The sequence below is a fragment of the Anopheles cruzii genome, chromosome 2 (assembly GCF_943734635.1).
Source record: "Anopheles cruzii chromosome 2, idAnoCruzAS_RS32_06, whole genome shotgun sequence".
Taxonomy (NCBI): domain Eukaryota; kingdom Metazoa; phylum Arthropoda; class Insecta; order Diptera; family Culicidae; genus Anopheles; species Anopheles cruzii.
This window is the reverse complement of record NC_069144.1, coordinates 16,005,319-16,022,272: the sequence shown is the minus strand read 5'-3', so window position 1 is coordinate 16,022,272 and position 16,954 is coordinate 16,005,319. Positions and strand designations below refer to the sequence as shown.

Sequence of the window (16,954 nt, the reverse complement as noted above, 5' to 3'; positions counted from 1 at the left end):
AACATTCCGCGTGTGTTTCGACGGAGCGGAAGGCGTAAAGAATCGCTGCTCATCCTGCCTCGACCTTCCTCTTCATTGAACCGACGACATCGACGTTGACGTGAAGAGAAGGACACCCAGCGCGACTCACCCACCACCAGGAAGCGGAACACACGGATTAGAACGCCCGATTGTGTGTATCGCGCATGGTTGTGTGTTGTACGGAAACAATCGGTATTGGGCAACGGTTCGACCTGCACTTTCCACGATCGTCAATCCATCTTCCAGTGATCAGTCCAGGTAAGCATCGGGAAGGGAATAGATAACAAAGGCTCTGTACGTGCTGGCCCGGAAAGTAGGTCACTGCGAGGAGGTCAAAACGATGTTACATCAAACGTGCGGTTTTTTTAAGGATTTCATATTCAATCCCTAATGATTTCTCACGCCAGACGGCAGGAATTCCCCAAGGATCCGTTATCATGAGTTGCTTAAAGCAAAAGTGGGACGTAAAATGGGTTGATAGATGAGTGTCGCGCACCCCATTTGCCTTTGAGACAGATAGAGTGCTGCGATTGATTCATAATTGTGCATATCACGATGTTTATTTATAGTGCCTTATCTGGTGCAGTTATATTTGGTAGGTCCTAAACCTTGCCAATAACAAAACTCTCGCGTTTTGCTACAGAACGATGGGATGTTGTCTCCAGAGTCCAAGAAACAGTTATCGAGGTTATTCGTTACTGACCGGTTTCGCGTATTCGCGAGTCAAGTGTTGCCGCTGGCCAAGGGAGCGTAACTACGTTTATGACGCAGGCAATTTAATATTAATAAACAGCTCTATTTATGATGTGTCCCCTCTCTGATTTGCTAAGTTGAGACACAAAAAGTTTCACAGCCGCTGCACGAGGAGGTTGATCGCTGAGCGACTGATAAGAGGACAGCTTCGCTCCAAAAAATTGTGCCCCGTCACACAACACATCAAAACGAGTGGCGAAGATGTAACATCCCTCCAAATGAATGCCATTTTAACCCTCATTTCACGCTGTCACGACTCGTCTTCGCTGGCTTGCCGTTTTTTTTCTCGGTATTTTCATGTCTTCTACGTTAACCTGAAGTTGTTGCGCGTTGGAAATAAACGTTCCTACGGTTCAACAAAAATTCGGGAATGATTCTTCCGTGCTCGGACCAATCCAATCAAAACAGATTAGAGTTAGTTCAGTTTACGGACAACTTTGCTGTAACCCGAGTGGTGGAAGCCATGTGTCGCTATTCCGTCAGCACGCGCAAGGTCGTGGCCGTGAGCTGCGGAAATGATGGCCAGTTGGTTGCCGCCCATGCTACTGCTGCCGCCGCTGTATTACGCTTAAATCGAATTAGGAGGGCCGACGACGTTGTGGACAGTTCTTTCTAAGACCTCGTGACCCCGGTGCTGTGGACAACTCAGTTACAGAGTCGTACTGTGAATGCTCGTTTATTTACCATCATGTAAAGTATACAATCTTTTGCTCTGTTTGCGCCTTTCCATGTGCTGGACGTTGGGGAGTCAACATTATGTGGTTGATTCAATTGCCCCCTTTGGAACGTCTTTACGCAGAGGACGATGCGCATATGCAATTGAACTAGATGACCTCTTAAATTAATATGTCCAACCCTGGGAACGGGTTATATGTTCCAGATGTTTTCTTACAAGGTTGGACCGTTCACAGTTGATGTTTTAACATTGCTTATTACAATATTTATGGCAAGCAGTAAGCTAGTTTAAGATTCACTAATTTGTAAACCTCTTCAGAATGTTATGTTCTTCCACTTGGTTTCAATTTGTGAGTTCATTGTACTCGCTGGCCAATTAATACACATCATTCCGCTCAATACAATGATTGAGTATGATAAAGCGCTGAATTGAAACTAGGAAGGATAGGACTGGATAAAGATGGCATTTTCCTTGCAGTCTGGTTCAGACCTAAATTCAATTTCCTACTGTCACAACCGGGCCGGCCATTAGCAATGGGACACTGGAAAGTAGAGCGCCACCTACTATTGATAGAGTGCATTTTCAAATCAACAAATCAACAGGTCACCATTTCCCACCGTGACGGTTTTCTGGCCCATCAGCAGCGGACAGAGAAGGGATGATCCATTTATACAGCTAATGTTCTGCTACTCACGTCCACCTTCCGCGTGTAGTGATCGTGTTCCTGGGCCGTTTGTTATGCATGCATAGGACTACCACAATCATGATGGTGCTCCGGATGATGATGGATCTCAGACAAGTGACGATAGACGACTGCTGGCTGGTGGAACGTCTCGCACTTTTGCGATGAAGCCCCCTACATTCCGGAAGGCATATCGTATTTCATCATCATCATCATCATGTTTGGTTCAATTAACTCTCCTGGGAAGGTTTCGCGAAATTTGTATGCTAGCCCCTTCTAACGGCCAGGGGATGAAAACGGCCCCTTTCTCAACCCTCTGACATCCTGGTCCTGCTCAGGAAAGCACCGGAGGATTCACACTTGTGCCGGTGTATCTTCGAATGAACCGATTGCGCCAAAGACGGGTCGGTAATTCGGGCGCGGAGACCTTCGCGCAGTTGCTGCTGGGTGGTTATTTATATCGTCCCCGCGAACCCGCCATTTGGTTATCGCGAAGGAAGTGTTTTTCTTTTCACGTCCGCGCCAATTTCACGCATTTTCACGCGTACACTTCAGTGGTCGGTGTCTTGCGCGAAACGCCACTTCCGTTGCCATTCATCATCGAGCTGCTGGTGGTTGACAGGTGGCTGTGGGTGGGTCGGCCGTGTTCCCCACATGTTTGGGCCACCTTCTCGGTGCGGTGCGATGCGTATCGATTGGTGCGTTGTGTTGATTCGGGATTTTTTGCCCATTCGAACCATGAACCATAAAACAATAATTGGAAACAATATAAGCTAGTGCGCGTGCACTGTTTGTAAACTAGTAATTATCAGCTTGTTTACTATATAGCCCGTTCGGTTGGCTTCTATTTGCTCGCATTTTGTTGTGCGGTGTTAGCATTTAAATACAAAAAAGCAGGCCCATGTTTGTTTTTAATGTGTAAAAAACATTGCAAATTGCCCCGTAGGGTGTTGCATTCTGCGGCACGACGGGTAGTACCGATGCAACACCCGATGGAGTGTTAAATTTCGCAACAAAATGCGATCGTATGCTTGTTTGTTTCGATGGCCAACCCGTCGGTGTGTCAGGGGCTGGTGTTCCTCTGGATCGTAACTCTGCAACTCAGGGATATCTTATCGTTTGATAGCGCTGCATATGTATCGTATGATTTTCCACGGAAACTGACGCGTCAGCCACAAACTATCGCTCGGTTGTCTGTGTGGTGTTGCGGTTCGGATAAGTATTCCGCCATCTTTCGCTTGGTGTCGTTTGCGATCGCCAGCCATCGTGTCAGTCGGTCCGAATATGTTTGTTAAATTTCACCATAATTGGGATGGTGCGATGGTGTAAAGTATGTGTAAGTTGTTGATGATGTGACCAGATACATTGGCCGCCCCCCGTCGTCTGCAGGAAGTGTTTCGTTTCGTTCACCCACTTAATGACCGCGGGACCGGGGTTGATGATGGGTCGGTGGGCGGTGGCCGGTGCATTGTCATTATTGGCTACGCCGCCACCTGGGGTGATAGATGGATCTCCGCTCGGCTCAGTTCTTTAAGACTTTCACCGGAAGTCGCGGAACACCTTCTCGTCCCGGGTCACGGGCGATGGATCGCTCGCGTATGAATCGCTAATGAAGACGTGATTAGAGAGACACGCGATACGCCAGACCGAGCACACTGCGTCTGCGGGTCGCGGGCAATTATCAAAAACATTATCATAATTGGTGCGCGGCGGCACAAACACACATACACACACAGTCGGGGCCGTGCAATTTGTAAAGTGTTGGCCAATTTCTAATTTATGCAGAGAGGAGGCTAAGAAGATGATTTGTTATGTGATGTGAACAGACAAATAAAGTTGGACGCGGGTTCACGTTATTTAAATAAACGTGAAATATTGGACGCGCCTCGCTTACGGTATTACTAGTCTCGACCTCACGATGAGCATTAAACGACTGAACGAACATCGTCGTTTAACGAAGTCGATAAAAATCTATGTTGATTTATAAATATTTTAAAAGGAAATTGAGTAGATTATTCCTCACGTTCCGAACTGTTCGAAATGCTCATGGCTGCCGATCATTTCTTTTTTTATATTCAATGCTTACGAATTGACTGATGGACGATCTGGAGTGCAATTGCCGTAGTCATAGTGCTCCCTAGTGGTTTGTCTTGTTACACTTGTCATCCCCATTAAAGGCCCTGCAATAACCAGTTTAATGGCCCGGAGCTGGCTCCTGTTGCACTTGGGCTGCTAATCTAATCACTTTCTTATCGTTCGCATCTGCTCTGTCACGCATGGCGCCTAATTAACAGAACTGCAGCCCTGTCTGTCGCGCAGTCGCTTATCAGATCGGGATCCTCGCCGCTCCCTGACAGCGTGTGCTTCCGCTGTCTGCCGTAAAATCCATGCAATACACGCTTTTTCGGTACTTCGACTGCCCTGCGTCGGCCCTACATCGCTGATCCCAAATGTGACTGACAACCAATAGGAAATGTATTTCCTCAATATTATTGTGCCATGGATATTTGCGCACACGACGACGCCTTGGTGGTGGTAGACAGGGCGCTAGGCGCGAATGGCATAAATAGATGTAAAATCGTTCGACGCGCGTGCGAAGCTTGATGGCGCAATGGCAGCTAAGAAACGGGAAAGGCCATGGGGAGGCCGCGCCCGCCGCCGCCCCCGGCCGAGTGTCGAAGTTCTAAATTTATCGCGGAGCAACCACTCGCGGGTTGGCCTGCCGCGCCGTGTAAGCCGGGCCGCCCGGTTTCTGGCAACACCCAACAGTAGCCGGCGGACGACGGGCGCGCGGGTGGTATGGGCTCCCGGGGCTCGGGGCGGAATTCGGGGGCCTAAAATTATCTATTTCCATTACCCCGTCGTGAACCCATGACGCTGTAGACGTCGGCGAGCGCTCAGAAAGAGAGAGAGACAGAGAGAGAGTGCGGGTGTGTAATGGGCATGTTTTGCCTGATTTCCGATTTTCCCAACGTCGGCTGCCCATGGACCAATTTTTCACGGATCCAGCCGCCCGGGGGGTGCGGAACTTTGACGTGACTCGGCTTCGGATCGAGAAGGGAAATTTACGAACCATTACGCTGTGGCTGTTTGGGTTGGACATTGGGAGAAAATGATCGAAACCGATCAGCAACGGTCCGGGGAAAGATTTTCCACGGCGGGCCATACGAGGTCGTGGAGAGGGCCGGAAGATAATGATATCCACTCGAACTCAAAGTCCGTGCGCGCCCGATGATGTCATTCAACGCCGGAAAAACAGAACTCGTCGTATGTCTGAAGAAGGCTGAAGCTTGACGTCGGCCACGTTGTCTGAACACCAAAGGGGGAGTCGATTGGCATTTTTCCCGTTCCACCCGGGTGGACGCGACCACGCGCGCGTTGTTAATTGTGGCTTAAATTTACGGGCCCTGGTTAACCATATTTTGTTGTGCTGTTGCTTGCTGTGGTCGGCACTAGGTCTTCGAGAGTGGTTCAAGATAACGCTTCTCTCGGGCCAATGACTCGGCGGGTCACCGTGCTGAACCCCCTTCAAAGACGGCTCACCACGGTGTGGAACCAGGAAGGAAGCGGGAGTGAAAGTGGCCTCAACACACCGTCGTCTCGCGGTTTGTCAACGGAGCTTGGGTTGGCGTTGGTCATTGTTGTTTGGACCCCCAGAGCAGCTCCATCGGTTGTGTCGTAATGGCACGCAAATTGTGCGGCATTCGACGGAGCCCCGCTGCGCCGCTTCCACAATGAAATTAAATTCCTCACCGTGACTGCTGTGACACGCGGACTGGGAAAATGGTTTGACTTTCCGTTTGTGCGACTAACATTTGTTTCTCGTTTTGTCGGTTGTTGTGCCCAACAATGCCTAACAACATTTGCGCTAACGATGGGGAACCGGGAACTAATATAATTGGGAACTGCTGCATTGAACATAATTATGTTACGATAGGTTCTGACCCTCTCGGACGCCCAGGGTATGGACCAAGAGTGGTCGTTACAGGGTTCAAACTATCAGAGAAACTAAATGAGATTATGACACAACGGCCACCATCTTATGCTACTTAGGATACTATTTACATTACTATTATTAAATTACAGCCATGAAGAGGCGAACCTTTCTCATGTGAGAAGATGGTGAACAATACAACCGTTTAGGTCTAAAAGATCACTCTCTAATTTCAACACTCTTTAGCAGAATCCGACGGCACAGAACTCGCCAACCGAACGAGCCAATCTTATGCTACGTGAAGCAATGCGCATTGCCCGGTGCCGTGTCTGGCTCATTAGTGGGTGCTCTAGCGGGAAAAAATGTATCTAACAACATCATGCAGTCGAACGGTGTTGTAAGTGAATCAAGCCCCGTTGTGTTGTGAGCGGTGTGTTGTTGAAGATGATTGGAATCGAACCAGTTTCTCGGCCGGCCCCGAGAAGCGTGTAATGTTTTAAGCAGATCCCATTAGATCCGGCCCGTGGCTCCCTCTCACTCTGCCTAGTGGACTGTGCGTGCATCGCGCCTTAGAATTCCAACTGCCGGCAACTCCCATCGCGCGCTGGGGAGATGCTCTTGGTGGCGGAACAGCTGGCCCGGCAATGTTTTTGTGGCGAGCGGCACTAGTTGCTGCTGCGGCTGCGGCGCTGGATGAGGAGCAGAGACAGCGCGAGGCCGGACCAACTTGCCGCGATAATCAGATACCAGAACGTAGAACATGCGCGCAACACTGCATCATCGCCGCTTGCGGCTTCCTGCTGCCAACTCCGACCGTGTTGGCGCGGAGTTGCGCCGTGCATTCTTACTCCCGTGCCCGGCCCCCCCACTGCTGCGGCTTTGTGTTCGCCATGGCGCAGTCGAATGCATTCGTAGGCCGGTTGCTCTGCTGTGCAATAGACACACTCTGTAGTGTGCGGTGGGCGCCATGAATCACAATTGCCGTGTGTTTGTATCGAACGCGGCGGTGCGCGGAACCCGAGCCGTGCTCCACAAGACGACGAGATGTCTTGAGAAGGTTTTTCGATTCTGGTTTCGATTTGTGTTGTGTGCCGGTGGCGGCGGCCGCCGCGACTCGGCTGCTGATGAGTGTAATGAGTCAGTCTATTATGAGTCTCGCTTGGCTTGGTTCTGCTGCTGCTGTGTGCAATTGTTCAATTTGCATAAATTGATCCATGATCCTATTTCTGGCCCGCTCATTGCTTGGCTAATTATAAGAGGCTTTTGTGCAATCGGTGCACTGTGCACTTGCTTACTTGCGTTTGTCTTTGCTGGTTGTCATGTTGAATTAAGTCACATTAGTGCTCCAGGAAGTTAAAATTGCCCCCGTGTTTGGAGCTACAGAACATTCGAAGATAAAATAGCACATTCTAATTTTAGCCGCGCGCGATTAAATTCCCAACCGTCCGCCTATCTATTATCAAGCCTAATACGGCCCAGCCCCTAGGAGAGATGTGTACATATTCGTTTGTTTCACGCAGGGCGCGGAATGATTTTTGCGATCTGCACGACTGAAAAAACAATCAAAGCCAGCCAGTCGCGGTCATGCCTATGGCACGCTGCCCTCTGGTGGACCTTCGAGTCGAGTCGCGCCACGTGTACCTCATCTCCATTTAATTAAACTATTAAGTGTGAAGAGCTGGCCGCGACTGGGATCGGTCGGCCGACGGATGGGATCAAGAAGCTGACGGGAAGCTGCCTCTTTTTTCGTCTCGTCTCTCGTCAGCTCAAGTGGTCACGGCGACGACGGTACCCGTTCGTTCGTGAGTTTTTCTCGAGCCGCGCTGATCGTACCGGGCTTGGCCCTGAGCGCTGTTGCTTGATAAACACTCTCGACCACCGAGCGTGTGTGACGTAACCAACGATAAAAATGCCAGAACCGATTTACGGTCCTTTGAATGTTTATGTATAAAAGGAAAATTGTGTACGAATGACAATTGTAAGGCAAAAAATCGTTCGATACTCATCGTTCGTCGTAAACATTCTTCGAAAACGTTTCTAATAATATTAAAAATATAGTTTACTAGCAAGAGCTTATCGACGGGCTAAACTTGCCTAATATACGATGATGGACAAACACTAAATTGCCCCCCCGATGTCTTGGGAAACGATCCGTTTTAACCATTCCTTTCCACCGGGCATATTCCGGGTTGGGCCCCGTGTGGACATAAAATCGGTCGAAACCCGTCCCGGTGTCGGGGTCCATTTTTGGCTGCTTTAAAATCCCATCAATCCCGATGTTCCGAAAGCGGCACGCACGGAACGGAACGAGAATGAAGCATAAACCTGATGCCGCCGAGCGCGGACATACACACACAGAAGACCGCTTCACAGCTGTTCATGGTCATCCAGTCAACGAGATCCGCAGTTCGCGTCCGAACCGACCGGCTGTGGTGGTCCGTCGTGTTTCCTTGCGGCCGCCACCCGATGGTCGCTTCCACAGCGCGCCACTGTACATAACCCGGTAACCGAGTTGTTGCCGCTCCGCGCGCTGATGGCAGGTTGGTTATGGTGCGGATTTATCAATCAAAAAATTTTATGATTATGATTTTCGCAGCACGTCGTTGTTGTTGGCGCGGCGGGGACCGCTCGTTGTGGGATGGTGCTAATAATAGCGACCGACGACGATGGCGGCGGCCGTGCCCGTGGTGGTGTTCGCATTCCGATTTCCGGAAATCCACTTGTGCCACTCTCCGTTGCAAACGAAGCTCTTTTTTCCTGTTGGGACCTATAAAATTGAATCCACACCGAGGAGTCACGACGCTTTTACGACCCGACCTCCACCCTCACCGCTACCGCTAATTACGTTTCGGTAATCGGTTTCCAATCTGTGCCGCCGCCGATCTTATGGGAAAACTGTCCATGTCCACGGCTGTTGTGGTGTCATCTTGTGGGAAAATGGAAAATAAACATGTTCCGTTCGGTGGTTCGTATTACACTGTTTGCGATTCTGGGCCGTGGCGTGTAGTGGCGATAAACAAAGTCCCCAACGCCGCCGCCGCCATCCTTTGTCCTTTGACGGGCCGTTTGTTTGCTTCCCGTGCGGTTCTCGAAGACCGCAAGGAAGAGGTCTTCTTCGGGCTGTAAAGTGTACACAGCGAACAGCGAAGATCCACCAACCCAACCCAACCGACTCGAGGTTAAGCTAATAAAAGGAGTCACTCAAGCCGAATTGGCTTTATCGATTCGGCGCTACCGTCTGGCGCTGGTTCATCATGGCGGACCTTGGCCGAACGAGTCATCATCGGCAGGATGTTGACGGCTACGACTCTGCGACTTCGACGATAATTTCTGATAACAACTACCGAGGCACCAGCTGTTTCAGGTTTTATCTTTTTCCAACGGGTTTTTTGTTGGCACAGGGCTTGCTGTAGGAGATTAGTCAGGCCTGTCTGACGTTGTTGTGTCCTTATTGTTTTTGTTCGTTCGCGTTCTTCGTTGGCCTGATGCCAGGCGCAGGATGCCGGTGTAGCCGGTACAAGAACACACGCGTACGTTAACCTTTCGCGCTAGGGAAGGAGTTTTTATAGGAAAACCACCGTAACTTTTATGTGACCAACAAATAATGGCAACACTGCAACGCGCAGAGGACACAGTGTATGCAGAGTAGCGGTTTTCGCCGCCAGCTGGGGCCCTTGGGTCGCTATTGGAAAGTGGTCTGATGCATGCCTGATTTTACCGATCGAATGGTTCGTGATTTTATTTCGAATAAATTCGCTGCACTCCAAGCGGTGCGCAGCTTTTGATAGCCCATCGGGCGGAACGGTGCGTCGTTCATAAGACAAAGTTTCACCGTCGGATGTCATAACTTTGCCTTCGAGTTCCAACCCACCGGCGGCGACCCATATTGGTTTATCTCTCGAGTTCAGTCCTGCAGACTATGGCCAGTATGAGTAGCATGCAAGCGATATTTAGTGCTTTGGGTGAATCAAAGAATTGTCTGCCTTTCGCTGCAAACAAATTTATGTTCCCCTTACAAACCAGGAGTCACAATGTGCCTCATTGGAACATACTTCTCTCTGCTGGTGACCGGCAGAGAGGCCCTTCAACAACACATCTAACGCTTCATCAGACCACTCTGGTTGGGATATCGGGCGTCATAGAAAACATTCATGCAGAACGCTCCGATCGGGGGCTAATCCTGCTTCACGCATCTTCGATTACCGTTTATTCCGAGGGTGGGCGGGTGCGCGCCCATGGCCCCTCCGTCCGTGGGAAACTCCAAATGGATATTTCCGTTCTGCGGTAACCAGTCCCGATTCGGTGAAGCGCAGGGCCAACGGCCGCCTGGAATGTGCCTTGGAAATATTAATCAAAAAGTAATCAACCTACGCGGGCCACACCTTCGCATCTGGAACTCTTACTACGGGCCCCCAGCATGTTTGCATTCGTGGCGAACATCTTCGGTGACGGACACATACTACGTGGGCTGCATGGTGAGCTTATTAGCTGCTGTTACGTTGGAAGCGGTATTCTCGGAATGTGTGTTTCGAATCTGAAATCGGCGCTAATTGACCAGATGTTCCATCGGTGTCGGTTTTGGGGGACTAACGGAGAAATACCGGATGGGGCGATCGCTCCCAAATGTCACCTTTGTCGTGTAGTTTTCTAGCGTGAAGCGTTCCGAAAACTCTCAACCCTCCGCCAATCTGTGGTGGACGAATTTCGATGGAGTTCTTAGTTCAAAAGTACTGCCCAGCAGCAACACCGCAGGCACCGCACAACAATTCACTTTCCTTAATGCGCCGTGCTGCTGTTTTAATTATTTCAAGTAGCGCGTGTGGGGCTATTTAAACATTTCCGGCGCTGGGCCATGAATCCGACTAGGCACTGGGTTAAGGGTGAACACCGGCGTCGTCGGCGGTACCTTTTCTAACGGATCTCTCGAATTAGGCCGTTGAAAAACTGTGGTTTTGGTTTCACTACGAGTCCCGCGATCGAAGATCGTTTCCAAGAGCGGGTTGGCAGAAGTAAGGCACGAAGACGTGCGCCCCCGTGAACGTGTTTTAATGCTGATTAACCAGCGGAGGAAATGGGAAGGGACAGCACAAACTTGCCCCACACATCGTGGTGTTCCGGTCATTGCTCTCGATCCCCTCTCGGCAAATGTTTTATGAGCAAAAAAGGGCACCACAAATGGCGATCCAACTTGGTCCTTATTCCACTCCGTACCGATCACCGATGACTGATAATTTTCCGTTTTTTTGCTTGCTTACATCTCTAAATAGGTCATGGTTGTAATAAACAACAGAGATGATTATTTACCATTCCTGAAAGCGCCAGGAGTAAGAATGCAAACTCCGCTAGTGAACAGCGTGACAACGACCACAGCCACATTGAACCGCGACGTTGCAGCACAGGTGTATCAGCAGCAGCAACAACAGCAACAGCAACAGCCACTCGGCAACATCAATAACAATAATAATAATAATACCAATAACAACAACAACACGCTTATCAACAGCAGCAACAACAACAACATAAGTGTAAACAGTGTTGCCGGTGGCGGAGGTGGCCCACTGAACGCGAACAACAACAACAACAACAATAACACCATTAACAACAACAATGGTCAGCCGCAGGTCGCGCGGGCGCTGCTCATCTGTCGGCCCAATTCGCATCCGTTCAATGTAAGTCAGACGGCGCACCGATGCAGCATTTTTCCGCGTTGATTACATTGTCTCACCTTCTCCCTTTGCGTTCCAGAATCGAACTCTTTACCTTGAGCCGGGAGCCCAAGCTAAGGTAGGACGATCGGTGGCACGCATTCGCGTTTCGGAGAACAACGCCATCTTCGACTGTAAGGTGCTGTCGCGGAACCATGCGGTGTTGTGGTACAAGGATGGCCGCTTCTTTATTAAGGTAGACGACGAGTACCGCGTCTGGGAACGATTGTGCGATCGAATGATCGTTAATTGATTTTTTGCGCCCCCCACAAAACAGGACACGGGCAGCAGCAATGGGACGTTCATCAACAATCTGCGGCTCAGCCAAACGTGCACCGAGTCGGAACCGTTCGAAATTAGTTCGGGCGATATCGTCCAGTTCGGGGTGGACGTCATGGAGAACACGCGCCGGGAAACGCACGGTTGCATTACGGCCACCCTCAAGCTCTTCCTGCCGGACGGCCGCGAGACGAAAGCGAGTCAGAAGGTGGGTATCGGTGGCCAGAGTGCCATCATACCACCGGTGGACCTGTACCGCTTGAACCAGTACATCCAGGAGGCGAACCAACGCGAGCAGATCCTGGAAACAAAGCTGATCAGCTTGCAGAAAATGGTTGAATCGACCAAGTAAGTGACGTTGTTGTGGAAGTGATTGATCACCTGTCTGATCGCGTTTCTTGTCGTAGACAACATTCATCCCTCGGCTGGCAAGCGATGATCGACGAAGATCGGTTGCTGAGCCGGATCGATATGCTGGAGAAAAAGTTACAGTACTGTCAGAAGAACGTGTCCGAGGACAAGCTGCGCGAAGAGATGCTGAAATTGCAGGACGAGAAGCATCAGTATCAGAACTCGGCCAAGGAGGCAATGTACAAGCTCCACCAGGATCGGCTCGACGCCGTACACAAGCAGATCTCGCTGGAGAAGGCGCTCTGCACGAGCGAGGACGAGTGCTCGTTGTTGCGAGAGCAGCTCAACAAAACCAAGCAACAGTTGCAGGTTGGTGACGTGCGGCTACGCTATAGATTTGTCCATCACTGGTTGGTCTTTAACATATATCCTCCCCAGGAAATCACTGTCTGCATGGACACACTGAAAAGCCAGTACGATGAGAAGGTCGCCTCCAGCGAGGAACAGCTGAAGGCGAAAGAGTCAGAAATTACGAGTCTCACGCACAAGCTGGACCACTTTGTTGATGTCTATGCGGTAAGGGTCCACATCCCAGTGCCGTGTCTGTATAGGTCTGCCATCGTGAACGATATTCACTTTTCGCTTCGCAGGTTGGTTCTTCGGACGACGAGCAACAACAGCACCAGCACCAGCAGATACACAGCTCCGCAATGTCAAACTGGCTGAAAAACTCGGATATTAAAAAAATGGAAGGATCGGAAGACATAATTAAGGCCATTTGCAACGATACCGTAAGTGTCGACGATCACTACTGTACCGATCTTTGATGATCGCGTGGCGTAACCGTGTTTTTACCTGTTCCAGGAGACCGATATTACTAGCAATGAGTACACCGCAGGACTGACGAAGCTTCAACGGCGCATCAACACGTTCGAGAAAAACTTTAGCCTACTTTTCGGCACCGATCTGAAAGCGGAAAATGGTAAACTATCGACGGTCTGCTCCAGAGCACCGTGTCTAACTGGAATTTGCGATCGTTTTATAGAAGCTGCCGACGATGTGAACGAAGCCCAGAACGATCCAACAGAATCGAGTGCACTGACGGGGACAAACGTTGCAACGGTCAAGATGCTACCGGAACCGATGGCTGACAAGGATGGTGAACCTGAGGAACCCAGTGCGGACAAAAACAAAGAATGCGATGGCAATCAGAATGATGTGTCCGGCAGTAACATCGGGGACGACGGTGACAGCGATAGCACCAGCAATAACAGCAGCACTACCGACACGTCCAGTGTCTCACAGGAAGAGCAACCGATGGGCGAAGAGCTAGAGAAAGCGTCTGAGGAGGCAATGGTTGGGAAAGGCCTAACCGGCGGTGGTGGAGTGCCAGCCCCTCCGTACGGAGATACGGCGGCGCCGCTGAATCAAAATGTGATGCGACGCAATATTCGCCAGATCAAAAACGACTGCATGGCACTGCTGCGTCAGGCGGAGAAGACCATGCAACAGAAGCAATCGGAGCAGTCGATACAGAAGGCCAAATATGACGAACTGGAGACGGAGGTAACAGTCAACAATGGCCGCCACGCCGGTTGTCATTCATTGTCTCGTCTCATTTCAATCTTTTATCTTTCAGCTACTGGCATTTAAGGCTGAACTGGAATGTCGTCCGAAACAGGAGGAACTTGACAAGAAGCAGCACGTTTGCGACGGTCTCGCGGCAAGTCTTAATACGTTGCGCTTCGAGGTGGACGAGTTGCGCATCATGAACGATCGCTGCCAGCTAGAGATGGAACGGATGGAGCTGGAGTTGCTCAACCATAAAAACACCGAGAACTCAGCATCGATTGCTACTGTGGACGCCGCACCCTTGGTGTCAGCGGTCGTGGAGTCAGCGCAAGACGAGTGTCAGGCGGAAGCTATGAGGCAGTCGAACTCGGAGTTGTTGACGATGATGCCGCAAACCCTGTTGGTTGTGACGGACAGTGCTCCGGTGGCCGAAATGCCATCTCCGGTCACGATACCCATGATACCAATGGTTGACGTGGAAACGCAAACCGATGGCGACGAAGTGCGGTCAACACTGGACCAGCGACCAGTAATACCTCTTGACGATACGGTCGATGTGAGTGATTTATCGTCGATCGGTTCCAATCTGGATCTGGAAGACGACGAAGATGATGACGACGACGACGACGACAAGACGGAAACAATAGACACAACGGCGATCTTCAACGGTCCGTCAAATAGAGCACAGAACGAGCCTCCGCGGACAACGACGGATGAAGACTCCATTGCGAAACCGTTGACGGAGGCGAACGGTAGAAACGCTTCCTTGGTGCAGGCGGCCTCCACTCGTGACGATGCAAGCTGTACTATGAAAGCCGTAGAGGCTGCCGGGGATCTCGATTACGAGCTGGCCATCATTAACCATCCGGACGTGCAGCGGGAGGAGGAGTTGATCGTCTTCAAAGAAAAGTATGCGCACCTAAGCGAGGAGAACGTCCGATTGAATCAGCAGCTGCAGCGGCTGAGCAGCGAGATGAGCCAGTTCCGGCACTGGTCCGTCCTCCAGCTGCTCATGTACATGGCACCGATCGTGGCCATCTTCGGTTACATTATGTTGAATCGAACGTAATTTTGATGGCGCAGAATGGCGAGAGGGATTGTGGGAGATAGCGAAAACAAAATTTATCATCCGGTTATGTGCAAAATCCTGTGTGCGAAAATTAAGCAAAATGCGGGGTCTAAACACGCGTTTTTTCGTTCCTTGCAGAAACAGTAAGGCATACTGTTTATTACTTTTCGTTTCCTTTAGTTTTGTTTCTCTTTGTAGCACGTTTATTTATTAATCTGTATCGTCCACACGCGCGCACCGTACGCAGTCTGCAGTGTTTTCGACGCATTTCGGTTCAGGTGTATGAAACAAGATAGAAGGCGCGATAAGGGTGTGTAGCTTTAATCTCAAAACAAGACGAAAAATTGCAAACAAAAATCAGAAAGTGGTTCGAATGCCGTGGTTTCCGTAGAATCTCATCTTGTCGCACCAACCACGAATCCGCGAATCCGCATGGCTCCTGCGCCATTCATTGCTCATTCGTGGCCCTTTCACCCCGAAACTTTTCTTGTGTCACGTGTTTCGCTGTTCGTTTAAATCTCACCTTAGCTTCATCATCTCACAACCACCGTCACCCGGCAAATGTACATGTAGCGCCAATACTGTATTTATTAACAATTAATCGCGAAGCAAAGACATTTTATCGGCAATATTGTGTGTGGGGCTTTGCGAATACTTACACAGTTGCGGTGGAACGGCGAAATTTTGCAACGAATCGATAATAATATTACTAAACCGAAGTCCCCATAGGCCGCAAAGGACCGACGAAACACTAGAGAAGGTTGCATAGATGTGAATAGTGGAACTTGGCCGGATGACCGTCACCAGCTACACACCCCAGTGATGTTGAGAGCAATAGGGGTCCAGGGGCGTAAGCGAACTAACGTGTGTGATTGTGAAGACGAATGAATGTGAAGTCCCCGGCGTGAATGTGATCGGCAGATGAACTAAGCGAAAGCCCTAAGCAAATGGTTATCAACGGTGGATTTGGTTGGGGAAAGGTTGTAAAGTTCGGATAGGTTCGGATTCCGATTTACGGTGGAGAACTAACACTCTTTCCGCGCAGCTTCCGCAAACTTTTCTCTCGTCCGCTACAACGCAACAGTTTTCTATCGCGAGGCCGTTTTGGGTTTTTGTTTCCGCCATTTACTCTCACGCGCACGCCAGATCGTTGGCTAGGCTAGCTTTTATATGATGAATCTATAATCTATAATCCTTATAGTGGTGATAATAATCCGGCGAACCGAAGCACACTGACCACATACCGCTACCCGACCCGACTTACCAGACCGAGACGAGCTCTGAGTACTGGCACACCAAGTGTGTCACGCATTACACAAACCCATGGCACACGGAAGTGAACGAGAATCGGAATAAATACGCTGCAAGTTATCGGAATGTATAGATTTTCACAATGCGCACCCCGCATGGTGCGGCCATCGGGAATGTAAAGTACAAAAACAATCACAAGAAAAGGAACACCGTACGGCGCGCAAGAAATGGAACTACGACCGGGAACTAAAAGGTGGAGACGAGAGTTGCCGACGGCAACAGACGACGAAGCTGGACGATCACGATGTGATTTCGATTCGAAATAAGTAGCACGAAAAAAGGGTAGAAAGAGAGAGAGAGGTCAGTAGGTGCAAAAGCTGTGCAGGCCACGGGGTTGCCCCACAAAATGGCGCATTTGAAGACGCTTGAGTTATGTATTATATAGTAAAAAAAAACACAAAAGAAAAGCGAACGGACACAACGCTGTGAAGAGCGTGTGTGCTAACGCCGGAACTCGAAAGGTAGCAAAATGCATGATAAACACGAAATGAACAGAAACTTGACGAAGGACAGCAAACAACTAAATGAAATACAAGAAGAATAAAAGCGATAAAACTATGATATACACAAAAGAGCGAGAACTAAGAAATCGTGTATCGAA

The 16,954-nt window shown here is 49.9% G+C and overlaps 1 protein-coding gene across 1 annotated transcript; it reads left to right on the top strand.

Moving 5' to 3' along the window:
- The first annotated feature begins 163 nt into the window (after positions 1 to 163).
- Positions 164 to 16,927, top strand: LOC128269123 (sarcolemmal membrane-associated protein-like). Its single transcript, XM_053006494.1, has 10 exons — positions 164 to 279; positions 11,334 to 11,735; positions 11,812 to 11,967; positions 12,049 to 12,398; positions 12,458 to 12,770; positions 12,840 to 12,977; positions 13,052 to 13,192; positions 13,266 to 13,383; positions 13,447 to 13,967; positions 14,041 to 16,927. The coding sequence occupies exons 2-10, from the start codon at positions 11,337 to 11,339 to the stop codon at positions 15,040 to 15,042; spliced, it is 3,138 nt and encodes a 1,045-aa protein (XP_052862454.1). The 5' UTR covers positions 164 to 279; positions 11,334 to 11,336; the 3' UTR covers positions 15,043 to 16,927.
- The last annotated feature ends 27 nt before the right edge of the window (positions 16,928 to 16,954 follow it).